Source organism: Solanum pennellii, chromosome 6, assembly GCF_001406875.1.
Source record: "Solanum pennellii chromosome 6, SPENNV200".
In the NCBI taxonomy this organism is placed as follows: Eukaryota; Viridiplantae; Streptophyta; class Magnoliopsida; order Solanales; family Solanaceae; genus Solanum; species Solanum pennellii.
In genome coordinates this window covers 53,048,076-53,059,186 of record NC_028642.1, presented here as the reverse complement: position 1 = coordinate 53,059,186, position 11,111 = coordinate 53,048,076, and the positions used below count along the sequence as shown (strand labels likewise).

Genomic DNA, 11,111 nt, shown 5'->3' with positions numbered 1-11,111 from the left:
TGTTACAAAATAATTAATTTTGAGATAACTTATTTCCAACCAAACGGCTTAGAATCCAATGCAATAATCTATCTATTTTTGTGCTTGTTGAGTATATCCCACTGAGAGCTCTTTTCCTATTATTGACATTTCTACCTAAACAAAACAGTTACGTGTTAAAATCAATATTAATGACATGACAATTACTTAACTTAAGGAAGAACTAGGGAAGGTATATTTGTCCTATAATACTTTTAAAAAGTCTCATTACACGAGATAAAACCAAAAAGACTTGTCTTCCTCATTTGGCACTCTCGTGTGCAGATAATTAAGTAACTACGCTGAATCTCAGTTTGGTAACTCACATACCATGGAGATATCACAAAGTTGGGGCAAAATTAGTCCTCAGCTCCATAGCTCACACTCCTTGGAGATTTCATTAGGTACGTTGAAGCAAAACTCATCATCTATATGATTCTAGTGTATGTTATAATCATAAAAAAGATCTAGTTAATCCATTTCAAGACTTCTTTTGGGGGGACTTAGATTAATTCAGATTCACCATGAAAATTCTCACTTTTGACGGAATAGTTTGGGTGTGCCTCAACTAATTTTACGAATATGTGCTACCGCTAACCTTTCTTTTAATGTTTCATCAAAATGCTTTAACATAGATTATTTTCCTGCTAAGTAAAATAAAATGTTTTGTTGATGAATGATGAAATGTAATTGGACTTCAGAATTGTATAGTCATTTTTTCTTTCTTGAAATCTGTGACAATGGTGAGCAGGAGAAAGAGGGCATCTACTAGCAGTGGAAATGAATGATATTAAAGGTGCAACAGAAACTAAGATTGAGGTTAGGGGACTGAACAAGGTATCAGATAAGGGTGATTCTATACTGAAGAGTGTTAGAGTTGACATAACAAGAGGAGCAATCATGGGGATTATTGGCCCCAGTGGTAGCGGAAAATCAACAATTTTACGAGCGCTAAATCGATTATGGGAACCCCCTAAGAGAACTGTTTTTCTTGATGGTACTGATATTTGTGATCTGGATGTGATCTGTCTTCGTCGTAAGGTTGGCATGTTGTTCCAACTTCCAGTTCTCTTTGAAGGTATGGTTGTTAAATTGCTAAGATCAAACTAAAAACGCAAACCTATTAGTAAACTAGACAGACTTGAACTTGACCAATTTGAAAGATCATACTTTGTGTCTGATACAATCACAGTAACTACTGATGCTTGATTCATGAATCTGTAGGTACAGTGGCAGATAATATACGTTATGGGCCAAAACTCAAGGGAAAGAAACTAAGTGATAATGAGGTTTACAAGTTGCTGACTTTGGCTGATCTAGACTCATCTTTCTTCAACAAGTCAGGTGGGGAACTATCTGTTGGCCAAGCACAGAGAGTTGCACTTGCCAGAACCTTAGCTAATGAACCAGAGGTGACTGAAATGCAATAATACTCATTTTAAAACTGGAAAGAGGACTCTGTCTGACTTATTGTTCCATCTTTTCTAAGGTTCTGCTATTGGATGAGCCAACTAGTGCATTAGATCCAATATCAACACAGAATATCGAGGACGTTCTAGTAAAGCTCAAGAAGGATCAGAAGATGACAATTGTGATAGTTTCTCATAGCATCAAGCAAATACAGAGAATAGCTGATATAGTGTGCCTGCTGGTTGATGGGGAGATTGTGGAAATTATAAAGCCTGATCAACTCTCTGAAGCTAAGCATCCCATGGCACTAAGATTTCTTCAACTCAGCTCCTAGTGTAGTTTAGGCGAAAAGTAGAACCAGGGGCAAGGAAAGTACATCGAGGCACGAACTAGCGGAGAAGCATGATAATGGTTAGCAAGAGAGATTCAAGTCACCAAAATATGGAAGAATCTCAACCCATTCGAGTGAGCCAATCTTACCTGAGGTTAATTTAGCTACTGAAACTACGTGTAGAAAAATACACTTTAATAAAAAAAGGTATTTTACCTCCCACGACAATCTTTCCGATGGCGCAACCAAGAAAAACGGGGCAAATTCTTGTAAAGGTTTTAAATAGAAATATGAATTAATATCACCAAGGATGATATTCTCTAAAACTTCAACATGTACGTAAAACAAGAATAAGCAGAAACAAGTATAAAAAAAAAGGGAAAAAGGCAACCCTAGTGCTGAGGTCGAACTCAGTTGGAGAGCAGCCCATACCTTCACCCTAAAAGTGGGATGAAATTTAAATCTGTTAACTCTGGTATCTCATTTACAAAGTCAGTTATCTCCTACACTTTGATGTAGACTTCACACAAATTTTTGTCACTTTGGGCTTTTGTTTTCTGTTTTATATTTTTGAAGCTCTTCCTGGGAACGCTCGAGCCTACATATCAAGTAAACAGACGCTTCAAGACTACTATTTTTGATATCCAAAATTAACAGGCAAGATTAATGTATAATCATAATCATAATACCTCCATCGTAAATCAGCAACTTCACGATGTAAATCCCTCTCCCTGTCAAGAGCTGCCTCCAACTACAGAGAAAGAGAGAAGGGTGTTATATAGTATGTTGGATCCCCCAAGAAATGAAGAAAAGAGAGAAATTATAGAATAGTAATTCCTGGTTATGGTTGAATTTGCGGAGGATGTCGCAACAAGATTAGTACAAATCCATACCAGTGATTTCTCTACTCCAGCTGAATTTGATGGATTACATCCTGCATCCATGGAAAGGTTAGCTGAACAGATGAAGTTAGACCTTTCATATAGATAAGATACACAAAAATTCAAGAGGCATTAGTTGCTGCACCTGTGGAGTCGGCCACTTGCCTCATTGCACTAAGAATACTCTCCTGTTAGAATAAAAACAGTTTTACAACATTTCTAAGCAGAACAAAAAAACTTAGCAAGTCATAATTTTAGATCCATTCTTACTCTTCCAATAATAGTTGCCTGTAAAGCATTCTGCAACACTGGGAATATGGACTGGGAAGAATGATTAGCTGGTGTAGGATCAGTCGGCAATGGTTGAGTAGCAGTCAGATTTTCTGGAGTTGCCTGCATAATCCATAACTTCTTTTCATAAAAACAATAAAGAAAACGGAAAAGAGAAGGTGAAGATAAGATCAGTGGTTTACTAGACTTTAAGAATTAGCAACTAGTTTTATGTTTATGTTTATAGCCCTGTATCTTATATGTTTCTGACTCATCATACATTACCAAGCAATTTGCATAATCTACCACTGCATTAATAACTCAATCCCAAAGCTCAAATTTCAAAATATTAAATAATTTGATGCAATGGAATTAATTAAACAGCCCTGAAGAATGAATTAAATGTTATAACATCAGTGGAAATTCATGAACAGACATGCTTGTCACTGATGAGAATTACATTCACTAGTCCAGAGCTCAAATGATATGCAAACTTAATCTAGCAACACAGTCCTTATCAATGATGAGAACAACATTAGCCACTACAAAATTTGAGAGATTCTTGAATACTTCGAACATCCACTAAAGCAGAGATACCAAATGAGATTACTTATATCATATCTGTTTACCAGCTAAGAAAACTATTTCTCAGAGAGAGAACAAAAGACATAGAGGGAGAGGGTCCGGGGGGAGGGAATGCTATCAAAAACCACCTCCATGCTGTTGCTCTTTTGGAAATGAATTAACTGCAGATAAAGATGTAAAAAACGATTCCCCAGTTCAAGGGAGATTCAGCATTATTATTAAGATAAAGTTAAGTGCTCCACATTCACCTTTTCCTCCGAGGTAACTTTAAATCGTCCTTTCTGCTGAATAACTTGATACTTAGTCTTCTCCTCACAATCTTCACCGCTACCGGCTAAATACAGTCTTTATTTAGCAAGCAAATATTAAACAAATAAATGCCAGCATGTATTCAGATGAAAGTGTGTTTATAAGATCAATAATACATGCTGTATCATTATAACTTGCCTGAAGTTCTTGAATGTTTACAAGATACTTCAGCTGGCAAATCATCAGCTGTTTGAGGAAAAGCCACATTGCAACTGGATACATTTTGGGATGAACTTTTATCACTAAATACAGAAAAGAAAAGACAAATTTAGAAACTCAGCAGAAAAAAAGTGGTACCACAGAATATGGTTGCTTATCAAACTAAACAAACAAGCACATAGAAAATGACTTTAAGTAAAAGGAATTAGGAAATCGATGTACTTAATTTGTATACCAAAAAGAATTTCGCAGTTCACAAAAGCATATCAAAATAAATTGATCAAAGAAAATTGTAAATAAATTGTCCCAGGCATTTCACTTTTTTACCTACTTAATTGCCTGAAATCAGTAATTTAGCATAGAAACTAGCTTTAATCCAATGAAAATCACTCTCGAAAGTAGTCTGAGCTTCAGCCTAACAAGTGAAGACAACTTCAATTGAAAATTTTCTGATATTATAAGCATTTGGTAATGGCCTTTGATTTGCTGCCTAATCATTACAGAGGTAGATCAATAATTGGTATAACCTTTTTTTTTCATAGTTCATTGTATCCAAGGCTTGATGATGTTAGAGCCTTAGAGGTGCTCGAGGCTCACAAGCATTACAAGGATTTGGTGGTAAGACATTGTTGCAAGAGGGATATGAAACGTGGTACGAAATCCACTAGTCAGCTATACACTGCAAACTTTCCCGATGTAGGAGAAAGCAATTTGGAAACCATATTTTACTTCCTTATCTAGCAGGGAATGGATATCCAAGAGTCACTTGTATCCTCTATTCAAATGTATTAAGATCAGAGCAGAAGCCCAGTCAAAGTAGTCACTTTTGGAAAAACAAAGAGCTCATACTTAACAAGTCAAGAAATATAAAATGCTGAAGCTAATAGATGCTACAACATTAAGGTTTAAAATTCACATGGAAAATGTTTAGCATCCTCACACTGAAGATAGACCACCTCGGCAAAATAGTCAAGGGAGTTTTGAGATAATTAATGGCATACCTTTGACAAGTATTTATGGGAATTCCCTCAAATGTTTCTGCATGAATCTTTTGTTCACCTTTTCCAACAAAATTCATCTCCTCTTGGCATGGAGAAGAATTTTGAGAAATTTGAGCATCATGTAATGGACTAGCAATGCTTAAATCGTCATCAAACTTCTCAGTTTTATGTCTGAAAAGATGAAATAGGTATAGTTCAGCATCTTAGCAACTGTAATAATGCCACCATATAATATAAATTTGGTAGGTCCTTTGAATTAGGAAAAAGCATGACGCAAGAGCAGCTTGTTAGAGTCTCAACATAAGATTGTTTACCTGCTATAATCCATGGTGCGTTCAGCAGGCGAAGGAGGAGCAGATGGATTGTTACCATCCTGTTGAGAGATGTATTATTAGGACTTAGGAGGAGAGACCACAAATAATTCCCTATAAAACCAAAGGGAACATTGACATACAAATCCTGTAGCATCGGAACTTTGACTTCCAAAGGAGACTTGATACTGAAGCTTTGGAAGTTCTGGCGAAGATAACTGATATTGAAGCCGGTTTCCTTGGTAGTCAAGCCCTGCGAGCGCATCTGAACTCCCCCCGTGGTCATTCTCACCAATAATTTCCTCATCTGGAATCTAAAAGTAAAAAGAGGAAAAAATGATATTGGTTGCAAACCTGCATATCCCTTGCTTTTAGGGGAAAAAAAATCCACGAAGGATAATCCAGATGTGAAGTCGTCTTATAGCAGTTGCGAAGGTGAATCATTAATATTTAAAAGACTTGACAAATTTGTGTTTGAGAAAACCTGAGCGCTACTATGCCCTCTTCACATGCATTTCTTATCAAAAATCAAAGGCTAAAGCACACTTGTATGAATATTTTATTAGAACAAGTGCAATAAAATATAGGTTCAAATACCAAGGAAGCCTGTGCCTTCAAATCTTCAACATCAAAGCTCCAGCAGCTAATCCCACGTTTATATTCATTCTGCACATGATGTTGAAGCAGAGTAAGGTTCAAATTATGATGTTAAAAGGGACTTTCAAAATATGTACCTTAACTATAGGCCAGAAAACAAGAAAAATGGCTGGGAACAATTACGATTTTAAGTTTGTTTCTTTTCTTTGCTTTAAGCGTAATTCTTCATATTTATTGTATCAGACATAGTTAAGTTCTTTTCTGTTTTACTGTCAGCTAGAAGTTGCATCTTAGTACTATAGATCTCTGTCTGGGTTGAATTATCAAATAGTAACCTCCAAGTTAAGAAAAGGCTTTTCCCATAAAGTGGCAATCCTAAAATTCTAGTGAAGCTTTTTCTGGGAAAACATAGGTGTGGTATTGTTTAAATTCCTAAAAGTAGATCTATTGGAACTGTGTGGAAAATGATGTTATATTAGGCACAAAGTATAGCAAAATACTATGCATGCCAAACTAAATAAAATCCCTCAATCTCTTTTCCCAGCAAATTGCCAGTATCCTGTTTTAAGTCTAAATCACTAAAAAGTAGTATTACATAAGTTCATCTGCTATATCAATTTAACCCAGTGAGTTGTATGAGTTGCCACTTGTACTTCTGATTTTCTCATTTTCTGTTTCTGTTACATATTTGCGAGAATTAAGAACTTTTAATAGAAAAGGAACCATCTAATTGTCAAATGCAAGCCTAGCATATATATACATGTATGTGGGTGTGAATAAAAACAAGCAGGATACTGAATGCATACTCTAGAAACAGTGTGTATAGCAATCATATATTATTGCTCATGCAGGTCTAAAAATCCTTATGATTATAGAATCACAAATGCCACTTGTAATATATAATATCATAGTATACATATATCAAACCATCAGAGTCGTCAACTAGTGATATTGCTATGGTTATGGCGCACCAACCTGTGACATTTCTTCTTTCTGCCCATCTGGCATCTTCTTTTGTGCTAGCAATTCTTCTTCTTTCCTCTACAATTAAGAAAAGGTGGTTGTATCCATAGAAATACTGAGGCTATGCTGTCATTTAGATGGAAACATATATGACCTCAAAAACGAGGGAATTATGAATCTTATTGTGGAATGGCAACAGACCTTCAAGTCTTGCATGCGATCACCAAGAGATGGCAAGCCTTCCAACAATGTTCTTGCTACATAATCATTGGACCTAGCTTTTTTAAAGAAAGGATGCTTCAACAACTTTTTGGCTGTAGGCCTTTTTGAAGGATCTTTTACCAAGCAACTAGCAATCATTTGCCTAAAGGACTGAGAAGGAAAAAAGAATAGCACAGATGTTAACAACATTATTGAAGGATAAACATTGATAGTATGATAAATACCTTCGAGAACTTCCTGTCCCTCTCAGAATCAAGGCGTGGAGGTTCATTTTTCAATGTCATTAGCAACACCTGCAAAGTGAAAAACATGCAATGCATTTGTGGTCAGAAAGGTTCCACAGGGAAAGGATATATAGGATGTGACTGTCAGTACCTTCATTGGAGGGTATTTTGAGAAAGGAGCATGTCCATGAGCAAGCTCTAAAGCAGTTATGCCAAAAGACCAAATATCAGCTCTGTGGGGAACCATTCAAAATATATACTTTAAAAACAAAATACTTCCAATATATAATTTAAAAGTACAAGAAAATCAGAATATTCAAATGCACAGAAATGATACTTGAAATCGTAACCATGCACTTGCTCCATGACCTCCGGTGCCATCCTGTAAAAGAAATATAAAACTATGGAGAAACAACAACTTGTACTATAAATCTGAACTTATCAGTATTTTAAATGTCCAAGTTTACTGAATGTGCACAATGTACACACATCTATTGCAAAATATTCTCAGTGTTATGTATACACATGCCAATGTTCTTCAACACTTCAACTATTATATGCATTACATAAGCTGAATAGGGAAGAAGACAGAAGCAATCTCTGAATTAAAGCATACCAACAAGGAGTTCCAGCAAATGTATTCCGCATATGCTGCCTGTCACCTGAATCAAACATGTAGGCCGATACACCGAAATCTCCCAACTTTATTCCACCACGTGAATCAATGAGAATATTTCCAGCCTACATTAACCATACAAGTATGGTGACCTCAAGTTCCAAATGTTCCAGAAAAGTAATTGTCCAGAACAGCTTAGTGATGTTCAACTGCCCATGTGGTTAAAATTACCACTAGAAGTAAAGAATTTGTCCTATGTTATATTCGCATGCGATGTAAAACATAAAACATATCCTAAATATTCTTTGTTGGTTCCATGTCCAAACTCCAAAGAGATCCTCAAATGAAATTAATTAGCAAGTTGCAATAGAAGTCCAATAGACACCCTATGTAATAGGGCAGAAGAATTTTTACACAGAAACCTCATGCTTGAAGATGTATCTCATCAAATTCTTTTAAAAAAGGCTAATGAAAAGAAACTTATGTAACAGATGGACTTACTTTGACATCCCGATGAATGTAGCCATGATCATGAAGGTATTCTAAACCCTTTAGCACTTCACGTAGAATTGTTGCAATGACAACCTCTCCAAAACCATCTGGATAAGCAGACTTCAGTATGTGGAGACAGGAACCTTGAGCCATGTAAGGCATGACAACCCATAGATTGTAATCACAGACAAAGGAGCAGTATGATTTAAGAACATTGGGATGATCAACCAGGACCATTATTTGTGCTTCCCGTGACACAGAGTTCTGGATATAAATGTGAAAAATAAATTTAACCAATTTGTTTCATCATATAATCAAATTATCAGCAACCATAATGCAAACAATTGATAATATCTAGTAATCTATTTCACAAGATTATTTATCCAAATACAAAGAAAAATGCATCACATTCAATCCTCAAATTTCACCAAGATGATAAGAACTATACAATTATGGATTTTCACATGAAAAAACAAAGATCAAGGAGCTCTTATGCTAGGCGATAATTCCAAAACAGAGCTTTTTGATATCACAGCTTATTCTTCTAATCATGCATTTAAATTATCATTGGTCTCCATATAAACTAAGACAGACCTCTTTCAAGGTGTAAATCTTTCTTAGCTGCTTCCACTAGGTAGGATTTAGTCATATACCTCATCAATCCTAAAGCAAAAACACAATTTCTTAAAAATTCACTGGAAAACCTTATATTCCTCCAAACCATTGATATAACACCTTTATGAGTAGTTATTTCAGTATTGAAAAAACACAAGTTGGCAAAGATCAACATAACTTGAGAACTCAAAAACTGTGAAAGTATTCTGGAGATTGAACGTCATATATAACACTTGAAAACAGAAGTTTACGAAAAAACTAGCAAGCATAAAAAAAAGATGACAATTTGTACCAGATCACATTTATCACGCTCGAAATCTAGGATTTTGATTGCAACGATCTCATTGAGAGGAATACAAAGAGCGCGATGAACCAAAGCGCTAACTCCTTTCCCTATTTCTTCATAGACTGTATATTGTTCGGATCCAATCGGATATTGTGTTCGCTTTGCGCTTGGATTCTTCGGTAAATTTGTTTTCTTCTCCATTGTTCCAAAAACTCAGTTCTTCACTTGACCTATTGAACGTCAAAAACACAAAATTGCAGTTTGCATGAAATCACAGATTCTACGTATACAGAGAACTTCAAAATCCAATGCAGAGAAATTGAAGTTTGAAGCACTACAAATAATCAAAATCGAAGAGAGAAAAAAAATAGTTACGGCGATTTAGTTGATATCAGCAGACTCTGCGCCCCGATTTTGTTTGCGATTTAGTTCCGTATACCGGTATACGTGTTGTGTGTATCCCATCTGAATAGGTACTCTCTTTTTTTTTTCCTTTTTTTTGTTAAAAAAAAAAATCATGTAAAATATACTTAAAATTGTATTTTAGTTATTACGTAAAAAGTTAAATATATAAAAGCGTAGCTTAAAAAACTTTTTATAGGTAAATTGCTTATTTTCGTAAACACGTTGTTAAAATAGCTTTTCAGAAGAGTGTTTTTGAAAAAAAAAAATTGTGTTTGGGTGATTAATTTGAAAAGTCTTCTTATAAGCAAATTGAATTTAGCTAAATTTTTGCTAAAAATACTTTTGAGAATCAAATTACGATTAAGGATAAGTATTGATGTACTGTTAATATTAAGATTATTTTATAGAGAAAAACTATTATAAACATCTACTAAAAAAAAATAAATTAAATTTTAGACTAATTTAAATATCTATTATAAAAAAATTATTTTTATCAAACTAAAATGTTCATATTCGAATTTTCAATCGATATCATATATTTTTTAAAGGGATGAAGTTTTTAATTGTTTTTTTCTATTCTCACAAAATGTTGTTCTTACCTTTTTGTTTCCTAATTCTGTAAAATAAGAGATAAAATAATAATACGTTAAACGTAAAATTGAATACAAAATTTATCATATAAAAATAAAAAATAAAATTATTAAATGAAACTTAACCAAATATATAAGCTATGCTAATTAATTAATCACATATATAAGTTAATGTATGCATATGGAAGGGATATTTTTCTGTTGTTTTTTTAAGTTGAAATATTAGCTTCATTCCAAGTCCCAATAACAGAAAAACGGATTCAAATACTGATTCTGCTTTTATTTAATAATAATAATTTATATTTTAATTACTAAAAATTTATGATAGTTTTAAATATTACTTCATGCATTATAGTTTTAAATATTAATATATATTAACTCGACATTCGACGAATATAAAAGTGAGATATATATTTTCTTCATTTGAATAAAATGATTGTAATTGATTTTCTTAATAAAAAAGTAATTGACTATTCTAATAAATTTTCAACATCCCAACGTATCAACTATATTATGTTTTTCAAAAATATAGAATTCATAAAATAAAAATAATAATAAAAACCTTATCTTCTTGGCAATAAATTAGTCATTGTTGGAGTGAGATTGTATTGTCAAATTCTTGAATCAAATGAAGGAGGAGAGATAATTGAGTGATAAATATAGGAAGAAAAGATTGTGATTGATTTGAAGTGAAGGGTAAATTAACAAGATAGTTAATCAATGCTAATTTTAAGGTATGTGAGAATCCGATTATATCTTCCATAAATGTGATATATAAAATATTAAAAATGCTAATATATATAATGTTAGTATATATGGTGATGAT

At 33.9% G+C, this 11,111-nt stretch overlaps 2 protein-coding genes across 6 annotated transcripts; one reads left to right on the top strand and one right to left on the bottom strand.

The window, feature by feature from the left end:
• The first annotated feature begins 251 nt into the window (after positions 1 to 251).
• LOC107021647 (ABC transporter I family member 17-like) lies at positions 252 to 2,063 on the top strand. Its single transcript, XM_015222347.2, has 4 exons — positions 252 to 422; positions 770 to 1,096; positions 1,243 to 1,430; positions 1,508 to 2,063. Exons 1-4 carry the CDS (start codon positions 350 to 352, stop codon positions 1,760 to 1,762), a joined length of 843 nt encoding a protein of 280 aa, XP_015077833.1. The 5' UTR covers positions 252 to 349; the 3' UTR covers positions 1,763 to 2,063.
• On the bottom strand, positions 2,013 to 9,748 carry LOC107021648 (serine/threonine-protein kinase OSR1-like). 5 transcript variants are annotated; one of them, XM_027917407.1, is made up of 20 exons: positions 9,666 to 9,748; positions 9,297 to 9,520; positions 8,399 to 8,653; positions 7,898 to 8,022; positions 7,619 to 7,663; positions 7,433 to 7,514; positions 7,282 to 7,350; positions 7,037 to 7,207; positions 6,848 to 6,913; positions 5,873 to 5,941; positions 5,419 to 5,589; positions 5,279 to 5,337; positions 4,965 to 5,135; positions 3,943 to 4,046; positions 3,744 to 3,829; positions 2,911 to 3,033; positions 2,786 to 2,828; positions 2,653 to 2,714; positions 2,449 to 2,510; positions 2,013 to 2,357 (listed from the first exon to the last, which is right to left on the bottom strand). In XM_027917407.1, the coding sequence occupies exons 2-20, from the start codon at positions 9,489 to 9,491 to the stop codon at positions 2,297 to 2,299; spliced, it is 2,019 nt and encodes a 672-aa protein (XP_027773208.1). In that variant the 5' UTR covers positions 9,492 to 9,520; positions 9,666 to 9,748; the 3' UTR covers positions 2,013 to 2,296. The 5 variants fall into 5 exon arrangements, with proteins under 5 accessions (XP_027773208.1, XP_015077834.1, XP_027773205.1 ...); XM_015222348.2 differs by having other exon boundaries at positions 2,653 to 2,693; XM_027917404.1 differs by having other exon boundaries at positions 2,449 to 2,714.
• Between the last annotated feature and the right edge of the window lie 1,363 nt (positions 9,749 to 11,111).

Excerpts from the sequence above, each read along its gene's own strand:
- LOC107021648 (XM_027917404.1), bottom strand. The coding sequence starts at position 9,491 with ATGGAGAAGAAAACAAATTTACCGAAGAATCCAAGCGCAAAGCGAACA. Across the intron at positions 7,515-7,618 it reads GTGCATGGTTACGATTTCAA|AGCTGATATTTGGTCTTTTG; the intron begins GTATCATTTCTG and ends GGTTCCCCACAG. Across the intron at positions 2,715-2,785 it reads GCAAGTGGCCGACTCCACAG|CTAACCTTTCCATGGATGCA; the intron begins GTGCAGCAACTA and ends TCATCTGTTCAG.
- LOC107021647 (XM_015222347.2), top strand. The coding sequence starts at position 350 with ATGGAGATATCACAAAGTTGGGGCAAAATTAGTCCTCAGCTCCATAGC. Across the intron at positions 423-769 it reads CTCCTTGGAGATTTCATTAG|GAGAAAGAGGGCATCTACTA; the intron begins GTACGTTGAAGC and ends AATGGTGAGCAG. Across the intron at positions 1,097-1,242 it reads ACTTCCAGTTCTCTTTGAAG|GTACAGTGGCAGATAATATA; the intron begins GTATGGTTGTTA and ends ATGAATCTGTAG.